This window comes from Equus asinus, chromosome 21, assembly GCF_041296235.1.
Source record: "Equus asinus isolate D_3611 breed Donkey chromosome 21, EquAss-T2T_v2, whole genome shotgun sequence".
Taxonomy (NCBI): domain Eukaryota; kingdom Metazoa; phylum Chordata; class Mammalia; order Perissodactyla; family Equidae; genus Equus; species Equus asinus.
The window spans coordinates 28,518,395-28,538,830 of record NC_091810.1 but is presented as its reverse complement, the minus strand read 5'-3'; the positions used below and the strand labels follow the sequence as shown (position 1 = coordinate 28,538,830).

Here is a 20,436-nt window from a genome sequence, read left to right as displayed (position 1 = left end):
ACCACCACTACCCCAATCCTAATAACTTCTGATCTCCAATCTACTCAAATCCCTTTAGATCTTTCAAAATCCACACTGAAACTTTCTGGGAGAGAAGACAGCTCCCTGCTCAAACTCCTTCCTTTATTTAAAGTCAAAAGGCTCTAACAAGCTCATAAAAAACCCTCACAGCTTGTTCACAAACTTCTTTCCAAACAGAACTGGGATGAACTCTCTCCAAGTGTGCGGATTAAATTTCTAGCGAGATGAATTTATAAATCAAATGACACAAGCACATATTGTTCCTGAACAAAAACATTTGAAAAGTAAGTTCAGGATATTCCACAAAAGCTCCAAGATGTACCATCATGGTAAATTCCTTGCCATAATGCCGTAAGATCTATTTCATATAATGATTTCTCTGCGTGCAAATATACAAAAAATCCATTCGTTAAAAAGTAACTGTGAAAATACATTCTCCTCTTTAAACAACAACAAAAAAACCCTCTATAGTCTGAAGAGGGAAATAGAAGACTCTGAATGTGGTTAAAACCACCCCTTCAAGCACAGGCTCAGTAAGCAAGGGAAGGAAAACGCACACTCCCCACCCTTCTCTCTCCCTCTCTCTCTCTCTCTCACACACACACACACACAATACCATGCTATAAATATAATTCAAAAGAAACCAAAACCCTAACCTAAAATGAGCATTAGGTGTTCTTCCCCACATGACAAGGATAGGTCTCTAACTGCCATCTGGATTCTATCAACACTCTTCCAAGAGAGAAGGGCCAGCAAGACTGTGGGTGCTGTGCTGGATCAGCTCTCCACCAAAGAGATCCCTGCCCAGCATCACAGCGCTCTGCACAGGCCTACTGCACACTAACCCTTGACCGTCTGAATGTCTGTCTGTCTCCTTTCCCTCTCACAGCTGCCTTCCTAACGCCCTAGTCCCCACACATGTGCGGAGCTCCCCACGTGCGTATCTCGAACGTCAGTACAAAGCTGCACAACGGCTTCCAGTTCTGGAGCACATACTAACGAGCGGGTAGCGGGTGCTCTACATCCACCGGTTAATCCTCACAACCACCACAAATGGAAGTACAGCCAAGCCCTGCATCACAATGACAGACCACACACACGACAGGGGTCCTATAAGAGGAGTACCATATAGTCTAGGTGTGTAGTAGGCTACACCATCTAGTTTGTGTAACTACCGTCTATGATGTTTGCACAATGACAAAATCGCCTAACAACGCATTTCTCAAAACATGTCCCCGTCGCTAAGTGATACATGACAGTACTATTACCCATTTCATAGATTAAAAACCTGAGACAAAGAGGTTAAGTAACTTACCTAAGATCAACACAGCTAAAAAGTGGCACAAGTCACTTTCAAATTAAAGATAGGCTGACTCAACGTTATCTCCCATTGAGAAAAATCTCAAAAATATACATGAATTCAGAAGTCTAACATTCCAGACTATGGAATATTCCACCAGAGGAGCTTGAAGAGTCTCAATGGAGCACGAAGGATTTATGGACAAGCTTGAGTTCCCTAAGAGGTGATGTCAATATATCAAACAAGAGAGCTGTGTTTACTCCGATTTAACTGCTTTGCATTTCTTGGCTGGAGAAGAAGAGGCAGATAGGGGAGGGGATTTTGGCTTTAGTTCGATTTGCAGAATACTACATCGTGCACAAGTAATTTTTCTTAAGGAACTTCAGAAAGTTCAAGCAAAAAAAAAAAAACAGAGAGGAACAGGCAGGAGCAAACACCACAATTTAGGTTAAATGAAGACAGTGGCAGGGGGTGGAAAAGAATGCAAAAAATACAGAAAGCCCCAAATCAAAGAAAACCAAATCAAGTCCATGCTTGAGAGCTAGATTTTTCTCTTCAAAGATATCTCTCTATTCTTAGCGTGTTTGGCTCCTCTCCTCACACATTTTAAGTTAGAGCTATTTATCAAGGGGAACGAACATGACTTGGGATTTGTTTTGTTTTGCTGGCTTGAGAGAAGGAAAAATGGAAGGGACCGTTTTCATCCCAGGGGTACCTGATAAGGAAAAACACTTGCCAAAGGCTGAAGGGCAAAGTCTGATGCGCCAGGCTGGCTGCTGTTTCTTTAGGGATATGAGAACTAAGGAATGAATCATGTGATTTTGCTAAGAGCATTACGTATTGCATCATGCAATGAAAAGCCTTATGTCAGTGCCCCCCGGCTGGGCTTCTGTCACAACCCAACCGAGCATCTAACACAGGAATTCCTTGGGAAACACACACGTCATCTGTTCTGCGTTCTACTTCCAGCAACTAACAATGAGTGTGCAGTGTTGCTCATCTTGGTGTGGTAACACGTTCTCAGTGACCTGCCAGATTTCCAGGCAACAATGCAGAACACATTTAGGTTTCATTACGCTATTTCAACTCATCACGACAAGTTTTAAAAAACACTATGGCAAACACATGCATATGGAATTAAATTTTCCTCCAGGGGACATGGGTGTACTTCTTGCAAAAAGACCACATAAACTGAGAACACTTACGAATGCTACAGAATTCAGTCTGGTTTGTACTTTAATCACTTTTTTAAAAGAAAAAGAAAATAACCTAAAACATGTCCTTTGATAAGCACAAGAAAGAACCATATTCCATATTCCAGGGAGGCCGGGAGTCTCCTTTCACCCCCGGGGAGGTGCAGAAACTAAACACCATCTTCACCAGCTTTCACATATAAACATACTACTCCAACATAGTAGATTTTCCAGCAATCACAGAGCCAGAGGCACAGGGCTCCAGTTCAAGCATTTTACCAACACGGAGCTCCCTTTTCCTACAAACCCTTTGGTGTGAGACAGAGAATACAGACCTTCCTGGTTTGGGCTCTTTTGGCTGTGCGAGCTTCTGAAACAACTACGATGAAGGGAATCTTAAGTTTACTGAAGCTGTTTCTTAAAACTGGCAACATGGGTGGGGAGAGGAGGAATAATAATTATGAGAGTAAACCAAGTACAGCCAACTCTCTGTTATTCATGCTAAACGGCAAAAATGCCATTCCCATTCTGGCTGGCAGGTTGGAAAACATGGTAGGTCCCGGTCCTCTTGTTTGCTGAGGCCAATTAGAGACTCAGTCCCAGTTCACTCCCTTGCCCCCTCCCAGAGCTGGAAAGTGCCGACTCCTGGCAGCCAGGACTAAATCAGAGTAGCACACATCAGTCAACTGGTAGAAGGGAAAAGTTAAAAAATACCAACCTGACATAACTCTACAGTGTGTTAAGAATTCCACCGAGGGGCTGGCCCCGTGGCCGAGTGGTTAAGTTCGCGCACTCCGCTGCAGGCGGCCCAGTGTTTCGTTGGTTCGAATCCTGGGCGCGGACATGGCACTGCTCATCAGACCACGCTGAGGCAGCGTCCCACATGCCACAACTAGAAGGACCCACAACGAAATATACAACTATGTACCGGGGGGCTTTGGGGAGAAAAAGGAGAAAAATAAAATCTTTAAAAAAAAAAAAAAAGAATTCCACCCAGATGATGGGAGAAACACAACATGGTATGTGTGCATGGCTGGGGCTCAGCAAAGTGGGAATGTCCCCTGTCCCCCCAACCTACCTTCATTCACATGTTTTAATCTCATCCTCTAAAATGTCCTTCACGTGACTGTTTTATAAGGCAGATAATGGATTGGTTCAACAGTTTAATGACTACGTATCACCTATACTGAGCTGTCATTTCTTACAATAAACTGTGCTTGTTTATTTGTTTTTGAAACCATTGGCTTTGGCTTGGCCAAGAGCAAGGGGGATTTACCCATAATTCTCCTCGTGTCTCTCCCTTCCACTGAAGCTAGGTGTTGGCCACTCACTGCCAAGGTAGTTCAAACTCCTAACCCCAGGACTTACTGGATCAAGACTTTTCGGATCAGGACCCTGTCTTCTTCTGCAGCCTCTGTCTGACCACTTACTGCCCCCCTCAACTCTAGCCATGCTCTGCTACCAGCAGCTCCCCCAAGTCTCAATTCTGTCCCTGTTCCAGGCCTTGTATGGCCTTCCCTGGGCCCGCCTACCTTCTTTTAGGTCAGTGATCTGAAAAGATGGGTACATGCCCAAAACACGTTGGAACAACAAAAGAACATTTCAGAAATTTTACTCATACCCATTTTAGTTTCATTCTTTAAAATGCTTCCTTTTGCATGTAACTTTCAGAAGGCAGCCAACATTAGTTTAGTAGTGAATATATATATACTATTTATAGCTAACTAAATATGCTCAATTTTTTTACAGTTAAGAGAGCTCAAGTCAATATATTATATATAGACCTCTGATCTAGCAAACTCCTACTCATCCTTCAGAACTCAGCTCCAGGGCCGGCCCCGTGGCTGAGTGGTTAAGTTCATGTGGTCCCATTCGGCAGCCCAGGGTTTCGCCGGTTCAGATCCTGGGTGCAGACCTAGCACCGCTCATCAAGCCATGGTGAGGCAGCGTCCCACATAGCAGAGCCAGAAGGACCTACAACTAGAATATACACCTATATACTGGGGGGGGGGGGGGGGGGGGGGGGGAGGAGCATTTGGGAGAAGAAGAAGAAACAAAAAAGAAGATTGGCAACAGATGTTAGCTCAGATGTGTGCCAATCTTTAAAAAAAAAAAAAAAAAAGAATAAAAAAAAAAAAACAAAGAACTCATCTCCAATGGCCCTGGTCCCAGGACACCTCCTCCCCTAGAATTCAGTGACCCCTAAGATGTCTTTAGGCAGACCCAGACACAGAGTATACCACTGACAGCAGTGCCATCCTCTCCTAACTCATGAGTCTCCCCATCTAGACGGGAGCTTCATGAGCATGGGGCAAGCATTAGCCGCGTCTGGATGGCTAACATCTCATTCTTTAGAATTCAGCTTACTCTCTCTCTTGCCTGATTACCCCAGCCAATGAAGCACCTTGCTCCTGGGTATCTACCGTATGCCATCCTCCCATTTTTTCCTTCACCATCATCACTTTTCCCAATCTGTAACTACTGTATTTACTTGTTTCTTGCTTGACGTCCCCGCCAGGACATAAACTCAAGGACCACAGGGACCTATGTCCCTGGCCTCCATGGTATCTCCCAGCCCCTAGCAAGCGGCCCATGTTCAATACTTATTTGTTGAATGAGTGAATTTGATTTTCTTTTCTTTTCCTTTGACTATTTTCCTTTTAAGCCTATAAATGAGGAAATGGCCAGCAAAAGAAACAAGCAAGAGATGACACTCGTTCAGATAACCCCACTTGAAAGGGGAGATCCTGAAACACATCCTCTGCCACCTCCCCAGAGCCCTCAGCAGACGTTTTCCTCGCGGTGAAACTGACAGATTTGAATTTGTTCTCCTCTTTCTGCAGGAGGGGCTAACGACAAATGGGGTGGACAAAAAGCTGCAGTGGGAGGAAAAAGCAAAGGGATGCAATAACCCACAAATTAGCAAACCGTCCCTGACTAGTGAAGAGCTGACAGAGCAGAACCCCAGACCAGACTTTCAGACTTAGAGCCACTCTCCAGCTCAGAGACTTAGTCACAACCGCACACATCTCACACAACTTTCTTCAGCTCATTTGCTACACAACCAGACAAGCACTCAAAAGTTAAACAGTGTAGATTAGCTTTTGTACCACCAGGACAATGCTATAGGAGACCACAACTAAACAAAAGTGCCTGAGTGTGAAGATCTTAGATAAACAATGAACTCTCTAATTACAGAGAGCAGAACAAGGTGAGTGAGGTTTCCTATCCTAACCCCCCAAGCCTTGACTCCTCTTCCAGTTACATGGGGGAAAGGAAAAACACATTTCAGCAATTAACATACCACACACGGCCGGCCACCAATAATATTGAACCCCAGGGAGCCAGAGTCCCGATGCAGGACGAGCGTCAGGTTTTTGGTTTCTTCACCCTGTAGGGAACAAATAAGTTCAAAATTGTATTTATAAACAGGAAACAGACGGTAAGAATTTTCTTTCTATCTAAGTGGACTCATGGACTACCAAGCTATCATTAAAAATCCTAATTGGGAATCTCTTGGGAAGTTTAACTAAGGAAACTTTTGGTGCCCAAGCTGAAACTCTGTCCTGTGTTGGGGAGGTTACACACATTCCGAGATACTGGCTAGCCCTGGAGTGACCACCTAAGAACCCTGGGAGATGTCCAGACATGCCTAATGAACATTTTCCACCAATGACTCCTTAGTCTGCAAATGCATCTCTCCTCTGACCTCCCCATTGTATGCTGGCTGTCTAGACAGCTACTTTCTATCTTTTTCTGGGCCATTCTCCACAGCAGCATTCATGTTATGTCACGAAAGGTTCAAATGGCAGTCCTCTCGGAAGTCTGAGCGCATGCACGGCCCGTCAATAGTCATCTGTGTTTGGGAGACTTGGGGGAAAAATAGTTCATGAAAAGTCAGATGCAACATGGAGGGGGAACAGTAAAATCCTGAATCTTACTGAAACGGGGGAGGAAGCATTTTCACAAAGTAATTACTGTCCAGTATATAGGAGATGCAGAGCGGTTAAACAGAAAACACTCTGTTTAAGAGAGGCTGGTCAACGTGAACCGCTTTAAATCAAACAGGTAGAAGTCGCCCAGGAAGGTCTCACAGGAGCAATGTTCAATAGTCAAAGGGATGGAGAGGCCAGGGCACCTCAACTAACACTCTCAAGTAACAGATGAATAAAAATAGATTTCACCTTATGCGCGAACTGTCACTTAACAGGCTTCCACATACACATTAAACTGGCTGATACACCTCTGACATGCTTCCAATTACTGGAACGGTACACAAAACTTCACATGTACTGACTATAAACTTGCAATTGCTTCACTCACATTTTCTCATTAAAGATGGCATTATTTAAACACGGTATTTTTAAAAATATGAAATAATTTAACTATGGGCTTTTTAAAAACAACACTGACAGCTTATCACAAAAGAGATTTGATTTTGGTATTGACTGCTTCCTGATTTAAACTCTTCCCTTCTACTTTTTCTGAGGAAATAAGTCGCAACATTTAAATGGCATGAATGCAACTTATCTGATTCGGCCACACTGGGAAAGAAAACCACTCTTTCTGACCTGCAGTGCCCATTGGTTTTTCTGGAGCCTTGCTTCATTTATTGCTACAGTTGTCGATAGACAACTCTGGTTCTATATTTGGTCAGGAGAAATGTGCCCAACATGGCCTACATAAATTTATATATATATATATATATATATAAAAAGACTAATAGGCCTCAAGGTGTAGAATTATCTCCACGTTTAAGATTCTTAGTAACCCTAGCTATTCCTCATGACTAGTTAGTATACAGAATTCAAAATATTCTCAAAAATTTCATGTAAGCCTAAGCATCAATTACTAAAACCCTGTAAAAACAAAAAAAAATGATAACTTATTAGAAAAAGGCAGTTTCTGATGAAAGAACCAGGCATCCTATAAGAACAACACAACAAAATATTCATTTCTGCAGGGTCATTCCTTGATATATATAATGGAGTATTTTAATTTAAAAGAGACACAAGTGTCTATTAAGCTACCCTACTTAACAAAAAACAGCAGGGCCTCTACAATGATAATCTATTTACTGATTTTTTTTTTCAGTTTTTCCAGTACACAGCATCACCATCCAAAGCATGTATCAAAGCCATCAACCTTGATAATTGAGCTGCAACAAGCTAACAGGCAGAAACTTTCACTGCTGTAAGAGAATAAACATTCAGAATCAATCAAATAGTTTTGAAATGTAAACACGAGGATCTGCAAACTGAAACAGTTTCTACCATTCTGCCCTGGAAACCGAAAATCTTGGTAAGTCCATTTCTTGCTTTGCTTTCTGAGAGGGGTGAAAAGTTAGAAATACACGGGCATTTGAGTGAGTTAGTGTACGCATCTTCCATTTCTGGTTTTCATAACTAATCAGTGGTAGAAACTGCACAGTTATACAGTAATCCAAGGCAGATGGCTCCAGTCTGACAATCTCACATGATGCACAGAGGAGAACACACCATCAAATCATTAAAAAGAATAGTTTTCAATCTGCTGCGTCAAAAACACTTATTCTTAAAAAAAGAAAAAGAAACACAAAGAAATCTTATTATATTGCATGAACAATGATAACAGCTAACATTTCTTGGCTGCTTACTAAATACCAGAAATTATAGTGAGCATTTGAGTGCTTTACTTCATCTAAAAATCCAACCAATCTTGTCAACGGGCAGTGTTCCCATCCTCGTGATACTGGTGGGAAGACTCAGGGAGAGGAATTACGAAAGCTGTCCCACGTCAAAGAGCTGGTAAGCGGTCCAGCTGGGATTTGAACCCATGTCCTGCAAATCCAGACCTTAATTCCTCTTGTATACTACTCCATTTTAGCGTGGAATGTAGAACAGAATGCCATGTAGGCTAGCTTCGGTCCCTCCCAAGATGGTTCAATTGTTGGAGTTCCAAAAGGTTCCGTAAAGGAACTCATTATAGGAGGTCTAACACAGGACACCAATGTCAGAACAAAACTCCAAACTGTTCACTGAACTATTTCTCTCCAGAAGACCCAATATGAAAGGCCCCAAGATACCTAAATCTAGCCCCAGCCTCAAAGATCTCTCTTGAGACAAATGAGACAAGGTCTGAAAAACAATACTCCTCAGCCTAATAGTAGTTTGCAAGGAACAGTTTGGAACAATCAAGTTGACCATCTACACCTCCTTGCCAGATGCAATCACTGGCAAGAAAGAAGGGGTGTTCTCATTTTCTACAAGCTTCTTGACCTAGTGCGCTGTCCAGGAGGGTTAGATTGGCTTTCGGTGGCATTGCCTATTTTAGGAATGATTTTCAGTAGCGAGCCAACATGTGGAAGATTCAACACATGACGCTGGGAGCGATAAAATAAGAGAAGTTCTAAGCTCTGTCTGGGTTGAATTCCTTCCATTTCTCCATCTAACTACCAAAGGTCATTTTCTCTTCTCTGACACCCTGAGCTTGATCCTGGTTTTTCCTTTCCACTCCCCTCACCCCAAACAACCTTAATTCCTTCAGTTTAATTTCTAATTTTTCAGAAGAAATATTCATAAACACTGGACTTCACACAAGATATTTAACATGTTGACATGAATTCCTGCTTAACCTGTTCCTGGGCTCCAAATGGCTCAGGATAGAATGGATTTTAGTAATTCTCATCAATCATATTCCACCGACTGAAGAGACGCAAAAATGGGATACGGGCAAATACTCTCAACAACGCCGCTTTCCCAACTGTTCACAGACATTACGTTAACAGTGGCATCTTTCACCTGAGGGAAAATTTAACCAATATTCTTCTGATTTGGTAGTTTATCATAACCTATGCTTTGAAATTTTCTCTATGGCCTGATGTAGTAAAAGAAAGAGGAGAAAGCTCTACTTCACATAAAGAACAGGTTAACCAACACATCAGCTTCTGAAGCAGGCATTGTATCAATGCTCTACACCCAAGAAACTGAGGCTCAGAGAAATTCATACATTTGGTTAAGATCACACACCTGCAAAGTGGGAGAGCCAGGACTGAAACCAGGGCCTATGGGACTCCAATGCTCATGCTCTTTGTACTCTGCTGGTATATTTTTGCATCCTATCCTAAAACCCTTTGCCTCAAAAGACTGAGCCTTCACATTAAAATGTCATAAAGGATTAGACATCGAATTAGTTTTGTAATTAGAATTTTTGGGGGATTTTTTGTTCTTGGTGAGGAAGATTGGCCCTGAGCTAACATCTGCTGCCAATCTTCCTCTTTTTGCTTGGGGAAGACTGTCCCTGAGCTAACATCTGTGCCCATCTTTCTTCATTTTGTATGTGGGATGCCACCACAGCATGGCTTGATGAGCAGTGGGTAGGTCCGCACCTGGAATCTGAACCTGCAAATCCTGGGTTGCCAAAGCAGAGCACACAAACCTAACCACTATGCCACCAGGCCAGTCTCTGTAATCAGAGTTTTAAGCAAGGCTTCTTTGGACTCCACAATAATAGTTGCAAAGCTTAAGAGTATCTTAATGAAGGGCATCATAAGAGTATTATGCCCCTGCCAGGAACAGGGTAATGATTAAGGTCCTGGACTCCAGAGTCAGAACCCGAGATCGATTTCATTCTATGGATGGGGATGATAACAGTTTCTATTCACATCACAGGTTACTACGAAGCATGAACGAAACAAATGATGGCTGCCCCGTGCCTCAGTACAGGGCCTGGCCAATACTCCATGCTCAGAACACAAGCAGGACACAGTATGGGGTGGACATTAGCAGAGCTCAGCACTGAGGCCAAAAATGAAAGGAAAACAAAGAAATCTTATTATATTGCAGGAACAATGATAACAGCTAACAATTCTTGGCTGCTTACTGTGTGCCGGAAATTATATTGAGCATTTGAGTGCTTTCTTTTACCTCATAAACTACTCTGCCACAAAATCCAAGCAACGGAAAACGTCTAATCCTAAATCAACTTAGTCAATCTAAAGCAAGTTTGGGAGGGCTGGGACCTTGAAGTTAAGCAAATAAGGAGAGTTATACATTCATTGCAACATCCGGCCATCTGACGGGGGCTACTGCCACAGACACGTTTCTCTCTTTCCCAAGTCTGCAGGAAAACTGACACCTCCCAAGAAGACTGGTGAAGAGCCAGGTGACAGTTTTTCTTCTGGAGGTGGTGGGAGGGAGAGACATGATAAAGACGACAGTGGGAGCAGCTTAGCGCGGACCTTCAGTGGAGCAGAGATGAGACAGGCAAATGACACTGACTAGGTGGGCTGTGGGCCAAGAGGAGGGGAAATCAGACACATGACACACCCAGGCCTGGAGGGAGAAGGCCACAGGAACAAAGGGGATGGGGAAATAGATGTTGGCTCACAACAGGATAAACATCAAGTGCAAGAAACTGTGGACATGGACGTGGACAGCGGCAGGAGAAGAAGCTGGAGGGATGGGCAGCACGAGCTACTTGGGGATTGCCGAGACATTAGGGACAACTCCGAGTTCTGCCAGGTCAGTGGGTCTTGGTGGGATGGGAAGAAAAGAAAGGTGAAGAATAGAGAAAACACAACAACAACAAAAACGGAAGTGAGATGGCACCTCCTCGGCAGCTCTTCCTGGAGCTGCCCCCTATTCTATTACTTTTCCCAGAAGGCACATGTCTCTTTCCTTCAGGAGCCAGCACCTAGGGGAGCCAGGAGCTCTCACCAAGCCTGGGGTGGGCAATGGAAAAGGAAGATGCCTATCATATTCTGGAGTTCAGTGACATCCCTGTCATCTTGGGGCAGAGCAGAAAGCCCTAACAGATCCTCAGCACTCCAGTCTCCACCCCAGAACCCAACTCAAGGGTAGCTGGGCCCCTGGCACCGTTTAGGGTCTCCTTGGGAGGTGCTTCGGTCTTCAGGATTGAGAAAAGGCAGAGAGATATCAACCTTGGAGAAGGGTATGTGGCATCAAGACCTAAATAATGGCATGAGCCAGCCACAGCACCTACGCCAGTCAGACACAAGCAGAAATGGAAGCTCAGTGTTCAGAACATACACTCGATTTCGCTTAAAATGAGCTTTGCTATCATATTCGAACACATAACTACTGGATCAATGTTAAAATTACCCGATTCATAATCTGCTCAGCTTTCAACTCAAGGTCTAAGTGGACAAGAATTCGGGAGGAAAATAAAAGTCATCCTGCAAAAGGAAAAATCAAATGTTCTTTGTCAAAAAGACACCTCACGGTGACTGTTTTTCTTTTTAAGCATTTAAGAATGAAAACTGTCTTTATGGGCAAAGTCTCTTTTCTTTTTAGTATTATTCTGTCACCGTTCTCCTCCAAACAATCTGGCCTCAGAAGCTTGGACCCGTGCCATCTCCTAATCGGTGTGGCAGCCCCCGGAGCCCGTCCTTGCCACTGTCAATGTGGATTCTGTCTAAAAACTCCTTTCCGCCCAGTGACGGGCGTTGCCCGATTATTGCTGCTGTGGGGCTCACAGCTGAGAACTGGCTAGACTGGAAAGCTGCCCAGCGGGTTTTGAGAACTATAATTGACTGACCGCTAGTCTGTCTATCTGGGCTGACATGACACCTCTCAGCCTCAGATTATGCAAAGCTCTCAGAGACTCACACAGCTGGGAAACAGTTCTGTCTGTTGACTAGTGACAAGAAAGCGCAAAAATGTGCAGGGGTGGGGGCTGGGGAGACCAGGAGGCAGAGCTGGCTGCCAGAAATTCCCTTGCGAAGGAAATGGGGATGTCTTCACTTGCTACACGAAGATGTTTTTGTCCTCTTTGTCATTCAAACTATGTTTCTAATGGCGAAGCGGCTTGCACCAACCTCCCTGTAATTCAACCTCCAGTTCTAAAGAAAGGATTCTTGGAGGAAGAACAGAAGAGGAAACTCTTCTGTTCAAGCCCAAGACTGAAGACAGTCATGGGGATGATGTTTGAAATGGATGAGACAGTCAACGGAAGTACTAGCGGCACGGCTCTCTCACCAAAATAGGTATAGAGGGGGTGAAAAGAGACAAAAGGCATGAGGGAACAGGCAGAAAATAACAAAGAAATAGCTTTTCCAGAGTCATAATATCTGTAGAATAGTATATACTCATCCATAAGCCAAACAAGATATTTTTGAAAAATAATGTAAGAGAAATAAGCAAAGATTTACAGTACTTCCCCAGGCCAAAAATACACAGACATTTTCAGTCTGCTACTATATTTAAATAACCTGAGAAATCCCTAAGTGTCTACTCCTCTGGTCCCATGAGTTCGATTTCAAGTTTGCATCTCTGATTTTTACCATGAACTCATCTGCTTTTCTGGTGAACGTCCACAAGCAACACTCCACCAACCAACAAACCAACAACAAAGCTCACTTAAGGTGCTACACAGCATTTTCACACCTCCACCTGATGGACTACAAAGTGGTTTCAGTTTTTGAAATTTAAGCATCCAATTACCCAGCCTGAAGCATCTTCTCCCCCCTCCCCACCTCCGGGAATCAGAAAGTCTACCCAGCTGTGACACGCTAGGTTCTCGCCAGGAGGAAGGCAGGCGCTCTGTCGGGCTGACCTCTGCTCAGTTGTGTTAATTTCCATGGGACAAACACGAATACACCCAACAACCCAGTAAGCCTCCTCTTAGTCATGAGCTTTACCCTTTACATCTTAGCCCAGAGCTGCTGCCCAGATGGAGTGACACTGACTGACTATCCCTCTTTCACATGGTTTCCACCACTGACAGAGGACAGAAACCCAGAGAACGGGTCACGCAGGGGCAGCACGAGGTTCACAATGAAACTTGGACCCTGTGAGTACAAATCTCTTTCCTTCTTCTCCATTAAACCATTCCAAATTTCTAATGTTTCTTCAGTGATTTATTCGAAAAAGATCTAAAAACCTACAGGTACCAGTGTTCAATAAATGCTTGGTAAACCTCACTCTGCATTTTATGTGCATCATCTCATTTAATCCTACTGCCAACCTTATCAGCAGGGATATTATCTCATTTTAGAGATAGGCAATTAAGGCTTAGAGGAGGTTAGAAGACCCTCCACAATGAGGCAGAGGAGCACATGAACCCCGATAGCACCAATTCCAGTGTCTGATACTAACCACATACCAGCTCTATTCAGGGTACTCTGGAGCCTGCCCACCGACACAAGGCCCACATCCAGCCCTGACCCGCAACCTGAATGGCCTTCATCCCCCTCCTGATCCATGTGCAGCAAAGACACAGGGCATCTGAAAACAGCTTCCAGCAAAATTCTAGGGGTGACCTCTCTGCGCGGGACTCATCTCTGCATGCCCATTGCTCACCGCCAGGGAAAAAGCTATCCCCCACCCCTCTTCCCAGAGAGGGAGCTGCTGCAGGGCCCACTCACAAGGGGTCTCTGCCCACCAGGTTCCCTGTAAATATACCTACGGAATGGGTGAGAAAGATAGATGCTCGAGTCATCTGTTAGCTATTTTCTTTACAAGAGTCATCATTATGTTACACCACTTCCAGTTCTTATTGGAACAGGCTTATTAGAACACCATTAGTCAAGGGGGGCAGAGGCTAACCCAGGCTAAAAAGCTTCGGTGAGCAAGGAACAGTAAGACTTGTGTTTCCTAAGGCACAAGTGGGTGTCTGATTGACTCCATGGGTGAAAGCCGCTCAAGTTTATCTCTGTATCCAGTGTCGCCTATCACAGCGCTGGGACACAGCATGTAAGAAGGTCGGGAACTGGGGTTGGCCCCGTGGCCGAGTGGTTAAGTTCGCACACTCCGCTGCAGGCGGCCCAGTGTTTCATTGGTTCGAATCCTGGGCGCGGACATGGCACTGCTCATCAAACCACACTGAGGCAGCGTCCCACATGCCACAACTAGAAGGACTCACAACAAAGAATATACAACTATGTACGGGGGGCTTTGGGGAGAAAAAGGAAAAAAATAAAATCTTTAAAAAAAAAAAACGAAGGTCGGGAACCAACCGCAGGACGTTTGGAAGGATTTCATTTTATTCCTACCGTCAACTACTCTTTAAAGTGCTAGGATAAAAATTAAAGAGATGAGCCACTATTCCATGCAGGACACCAACTCTTTGTTTCCTTTTTATCTATTTTGTCTAAATCTCTTTTCCAGCCAGGATCTGTTTTGTTTTACACTCCATGTGTTCTACACCAGACCTAGGAAAGTGGGAATGATGGCATGTGATGAACGCACTTCAACGCCATCGACCAGAGCCATCAGACCAACAAAAATAAGCCAAAGGAGGACACTGGGGAAGTTATTTAACTTTATGAGTCCATTTTTCCATCTGTAACATGGAGGGTAATGGGTTGTGGGTACCTACCTCACAGGGTCTTTCTGAGGATGAAATGAAATGATGCACCTACACCTCCAACCCACAGAGTGGACTGGATATATAAGATACTTACGTATATAACATGTAAATATATATATAATAACGGTCCTTTGGAAGGCTGTGTGAGAGTTCAGAGGGGACACTGCCTCGGGAGAAAAGACTTTTCTATTTTGGTAACAAATAGTATGAGTTCGGAGTCAGGTGCTGGGTTCAAATCTCAGTTCCACACTTAGAATCTGAGTAACTTCTGGCCTTCATGTAGCTCTTTCATAATCTGTCCCTTTTACAAAAAAAAAAAAAAAGGTCTACCCAATGAAAATGGAGGTCTTCATTGCCTATGTACAGACATAAAATCTATGTACAGACATAAAGCACCCTAAGTGTAGGGCACCCAGTAAAACTCAATAAATAGTATTTCCTTTCCTTTTAAGCTCCTTAGTCTATAGTCCAACACGTAACTGCCTTACACACTCTCTCTCATCAAATATTTTTACAGAGAGGCAAGCACAGAAAGAACCACATAACAGATAAATGTCAACAGAATTCCCAATTAAAATTCTTTAGTTATGATCATTTAATCCAGTGTAGCTGGGTAACATATTTGTAAACCAAATCCTAATTTTCTTAATAAATCATTGAAATGAAATGGATGTGACAGCCCACAATCAGCTGAACTGGGCTGTTAGTTAGAGGCACTAGGGAATGGCTAGCTGCTGCAGCTTTTCAGAAACAGAAAGTATACTGAACGGTGAACACTGATAGATACATTTCAAAGTGTTTGGACATCTGGAACACCTTGTGATACAATTGTCTATTAAATTCACTTATCTCCAGGAGTTTCGAAGTGGACAAAATCGTTTCTGGGATTTGGGGCTTTATACAATTTGATCTGGGTGGATCTAGTGGAACAAAAATAATGTCTCCCAAAAACCTGGAAACAATTTTGTTAACTTAAGGGTCACAGAAAAACTCCTTCTTTTTAAAAACAAGCTCACTCTTGGTTAGCAATCTGAAGTTTCGATGGCTGACAAGACAGGCCTTTTGATCTCAATGCATCCTCTGAAAATGGACACATATCAAGAGCCTACAGTGAACACGGCAATCAACCTAGTGCCAGGGACACAGCCGTGAAGAGGACAGATGTGGTCCCTCTCGGGGAAACAGACAAGCAACAGCTCTTCCTTGGTTATTCGGTCACAGCTGTGATAAACAACATGCACGAGGAAAACCAGAGTGAATGTCTCAGGGTACCAGACCTAGTGTGTGAGGTCAGAGAGGGCTTCCCGGAAGCAGTGATGCTTGAGCTGGGATGAGAAGGATAGAAAGGCTATCTAGTGACGAGAAAACCCTAAGTGCTGACAGAAAGGTGGAGAGCAGGAGGAGAGAGCTGGAAAACCTGCAGGTTATCTAATGATGAGTAGCTGGAAAGACTATTCCAAGTAGAGAAAAGAGAGAGTGCAAAGGCCCAGGGGCAGGATGGAGCGAAGGGGCATATTCAAGAAACTACCAGACACCAGTGAAACTCGGACAAGAGAACAAAGGGGAGAAGAATACAGGCAGGTGGAAGCTGGCAGGATACAGAGCCCACTGGGCCTTATAGCCACTCAAGAGAAACTGGTAGGCATAGCAGAGTTTAAGAAGGAAGAGTGCTATCAGATTTACATTTCTTAGAGATCATTCCAGGTCCTATGTACAGAACAACTTGAAGGGAAGCAAGAAGATACGTAGAGGGAGCAGTTGTGGTCAGGCAAGACACGATGGTAACTGAGACCAAGGCTGATTTTGTCCTCCAGGGGACATTTGGCAGTGCCTAGAGATATGTGTGATTGTCCCAACTTGGAGAGTGCTACTGGCATTTCGTAGGCAGAGGCCAGGGATGCTGCTAAACATCCTACGATGCACAGAACACTCTCCCCTCAACACAACACAACCGAGAATTATCCAACCCAAAATGTTAAGAGTGCTGAGGTCAGGAAATCCTAGTTTGGAGCATGGCGATCACTGGATGCGGCTGGAGAGCAGTAAATAGAATCAAGAAGTGTTTAGAAGGTAAAATCAAGAGGATTCAACGACAGACTGGATGTGGGGGTAAAAAAGCAGAAGGTATCAAGGATGAATCTCAAGTTTCTCAACAATTCCAAGTGAAGTTACACCCAGAACCTTCCCTTTCTCAGAAAGCCAAAGAAGTTTTTGCTCTGGAATGCTTTTGCTCCAAGAATCAACTGGGTCAGTCAGTCCGGGAAACTGAGGCTGGGAGCCAAACTCTTTAACTTACTCAAGCATAGCATCACCAAGTCTGCTGCAGCCCAGATGCGGCCTCAGGTGGGTTAAACATGCCTTTTGAGGCTGTAGTTACCTATCACAACTGCTGGGCTGGGTTTAGAACTTTGCCCTGGTCTTTCTTAAAGTGCTTAGGAAGGGATGTTTAGATGATGGTCAGTAAAATCATAACTATATGGAGGAAACCAACGGAAGTTTGTGTCTGTACTTGAGCCTAAACTCTTTGTCTAGCTGAGTAGCTACTCCAAGTGTGATAGGTGGGCCAGCATCACCTGGGACCTTGCTAGAAACACAGAATCTGAGGCCCAATGCCAGCCCTAATGGATCAGACAGAATCTCTAGGGCTAAGAGTCAGGAATCTGCGTTTTAACAGGGTCTCCAGCTGATTCCGATCACGTGGAGGTTTGAGAAGCCCTGACCCAGCTCACATTTTAGAACAGGAGAAACAACGCCTATCTAGGCAAGACTTACAAATCTGAAACGCTCAGCTGGTGCCAAAAATCCAAAACCTAAGATCCTTTCAACAACGCCACATCATTTTACGGACAAGGTCTAGGCCTTGAAGAGCTGGTATCGGAAATCTTCCGAGTGTTTATCTACTTCAGCTTGTAAAAGAGATGTAAACATCGGACTCATAAAAAAAATAAAAATGTTGTGCATGAGTTTCCAAGCGATATAAATCCTTCTGCCTCTTGGAAGAGAAAAAACAGTACCCAGCGGGAACGGAGAGTCAGCCCAATGAAATAAACAAGTCCTTAAAACAGCTCGCAGTGGGAGGGGTTTTTCTGGCTGATGCAGGAACAGCAAAAGTTTTCAGCCAGGGCCACTGAGGGTTAACTTCGGAGCAAGCAAAGCAAGCTTCCCTAAGGCCTCAGCTGAGGCCAGCCAGGGTCTGAGGCCAGAAAAAGGAACCAGCAGGCTTTCAGGCCAGGCCGTTCTTGGCTGTCCTCAGGCAAGCACTGAGGTGCATAAAAGTCCCGAGCGGCACTCCAGCTCCAGAAGGAAACTTTCTCTGTAAGCTCAAAAAAGCAACAACTTGTCCCTAAGCTTAATCCCTTGATTATCCTACCCGCTCACCAACAGAGCTTTACAAACATCCACAGTTTTGATTCAATATCATATTTTTGATTCTGAGAGTTTACCCAAACACTCCAGAAAGAAAACAGAAAGGCAAGGAGAAATAATAAACTAGCTTAACAATGAATGATATATAAACTCAGGGGAGTGAATGGCTTATTTATAAATAAGCATCACTTAAAACTATGCAGGAAGTCCAGATGACAGCATAAACAGGAGACACTTGGGAACTCCTTCCCCCAAACCCGGCGCCGGCTTGAAGACCAAGCTTTGCCCTCTGTTTTGGTGATTCGCAGGCTCACACCAGTCTTTTGTACGCCTGTGCGGTCCGGGTGAGCCTCGGAGCTGTAAATATTTGCCCTTCGCCCAGAGCCGCCAGCTGCTGAGGCTGCAGCTGACAGACAGGCTGGGGGCCAGGAAGGGGTGGGGGTGGGGAGGGGGGAGTCGGAAAACTTGCAGGCCTGGTGTGCAAGTATGGAAGAGGGGGTTGGGAGAGGCATAGCAGATGCAGGGCCCTGGGGGCCCCCAGGCAAATATGTTCTTCTCTGCTGAGCCATATGGAGCAGGCAACCATGGAGCAGCAGCCACACAGCCCACATGCCTCCCCAGTTGTTGAAAATGTGGCCTCTGCAATCAGGGAAACCCTGGTCCTCAACAGAGGATTCTGCCCCCCGCAGAAAACAGTAGACAATATCTGGAGACATTTTTGCTTATCACAACTTTTGTGGAGGGAATGCTACTGGCATCTAGTGGGTAGAGGCAAAGGATGCTGCTAAATATCCTACAACGCACAGGACAGCCCTACAACAAAGAATCACGGGCCCCAAAGTTTCTGTATGTCCCAAGGTTGAGAACTCTGAGGCAGAACCTGAATCCCCACTCTGTCCGGAGTCGCTGTTTGCCTTTAGACAAATTCTATGACCTCTCTGAGGCTGCTTCCTCATCTCAAAGGATTAAATAATGCATATAGAGTGCTTGCCACAGTTGCCAGGACGTAGTCAACACTCAATAAATGGTACTTGTGGTTACACAGAGAGGCAACACAGTAGTGGTTAAGAGCTTGGCCTGGAGACATGGGAATATATGGGTTCAGAACCTAACTCTGGCTCCTAAAAGCCGAGACCCACGCGTGACTGCCCTGACTGAGCTTCAGTTTCATCTACAAAATGAGGTCACACCCCCCCTTACTTGACTGAAAGGCAAACGACCAAGAAGCACATAGCCTAGAGGCCTTAGAGCAGAGTAAGCCTTCACTAGCGCTGGCTGTATAATCATACCAGCGACAGGGACGAGGGGGTGGCACAGGGGAAGAAGTGAAAGATAATCGCACGCAACACTTGCTGGGCATTTACTCTGCGCCAGGCAGAGCGCCAGGTCCTTTTCATGTAGTCTCTCCCTGAGGGCTGGCAACAACCTGTTTTACATTTAGGAAAACCGAGGCACCTGGAAGTTAAGCTACAAGGTGACCCAACTAATTAGCAGACAGCTCAGATTCTAAAACGGTTCTAACTCCAGAGGACTCACTCTCAATGATTACTTTATTGGTGGTGACGGTTCCTTTAATTCTCTCTGGAATCCCCAGATGAACAACTCAGAGGGTGCCTGGCTGTGTTTTATCCCATGTGTTACATCTCTAGGGACCACAGTTTCCAACTTTAGAGAGGTTAAACAGCTTGCTCAAGGTCAGCCAGCTAGCTGGCAGCAAAGCGCACATCTGAATCCAGCTTTTACTCCAGGGGCCTGTCTTCTGGCATCTTTCTTATTCTACTCTGGCTGTGGGTTCCTTTTATTCTTTCTGGAATTCCTGAGGATGCAGGGATATAGCTCGCCCTGCGTGTCAAGATCTCATCCTGGATGCCACGTGTATAGGGACGTTTTCCAACCTGAGGAGAGATTAAGCGACTGCCCCCTAGATCACCTAGCTGGGCTGAGCAGCAACGCCTCTGAACACAGTTCCGATGCTGAAGCCGCACTCTTCATTCTTACTCTAGGCTGGTTGTGGGTTCCTTTTAGTCTTTCCAGAACCCCTGAAGCTACATTTTACACTGTGCATCTAATCTGTAGGGGCCACAGTTTCCAAACTTAGACTGACTCAGCGACCTGTTCACGGTGATACAGCGGGCCAGCAGTGGACGAAGAGGGAGGCAGGGATGCTGCTGGGGAGCTCCTGGCATCCCAGCGCTCAAGGGGACGGGGAGGCGCCCTGGGCACCCAGGGGTCCCGGCAGGGGGTCGG

The 20,436-nt window shown here is 44.8% G+C and overlaps 1 protein-coding gene across 1 annotated transcript in view; it reads right to left on the bottom strand.

Annotated features, from left to right (window-relative positions):
- The window catches only part of PDZRN3 (PDZ domain containing ring finger 3), a 227,928-nt gene that overhangs the window by 205,649 nt on the left and 1,843 nt on the right, over nucleotides 1-20,436 (bottom strand). The window contains exon 2 of the mRNA XM_014851953.3: nucleotides 5,819-5,905. Coding sequence (XP_014707439.1) covers nucleotides 5,819-5,905 — 87 coding nt within the window. The remainder of the gene's footprint in view (nucleotides 1-5,818; nucleotides 5,906-20,436) is intronic.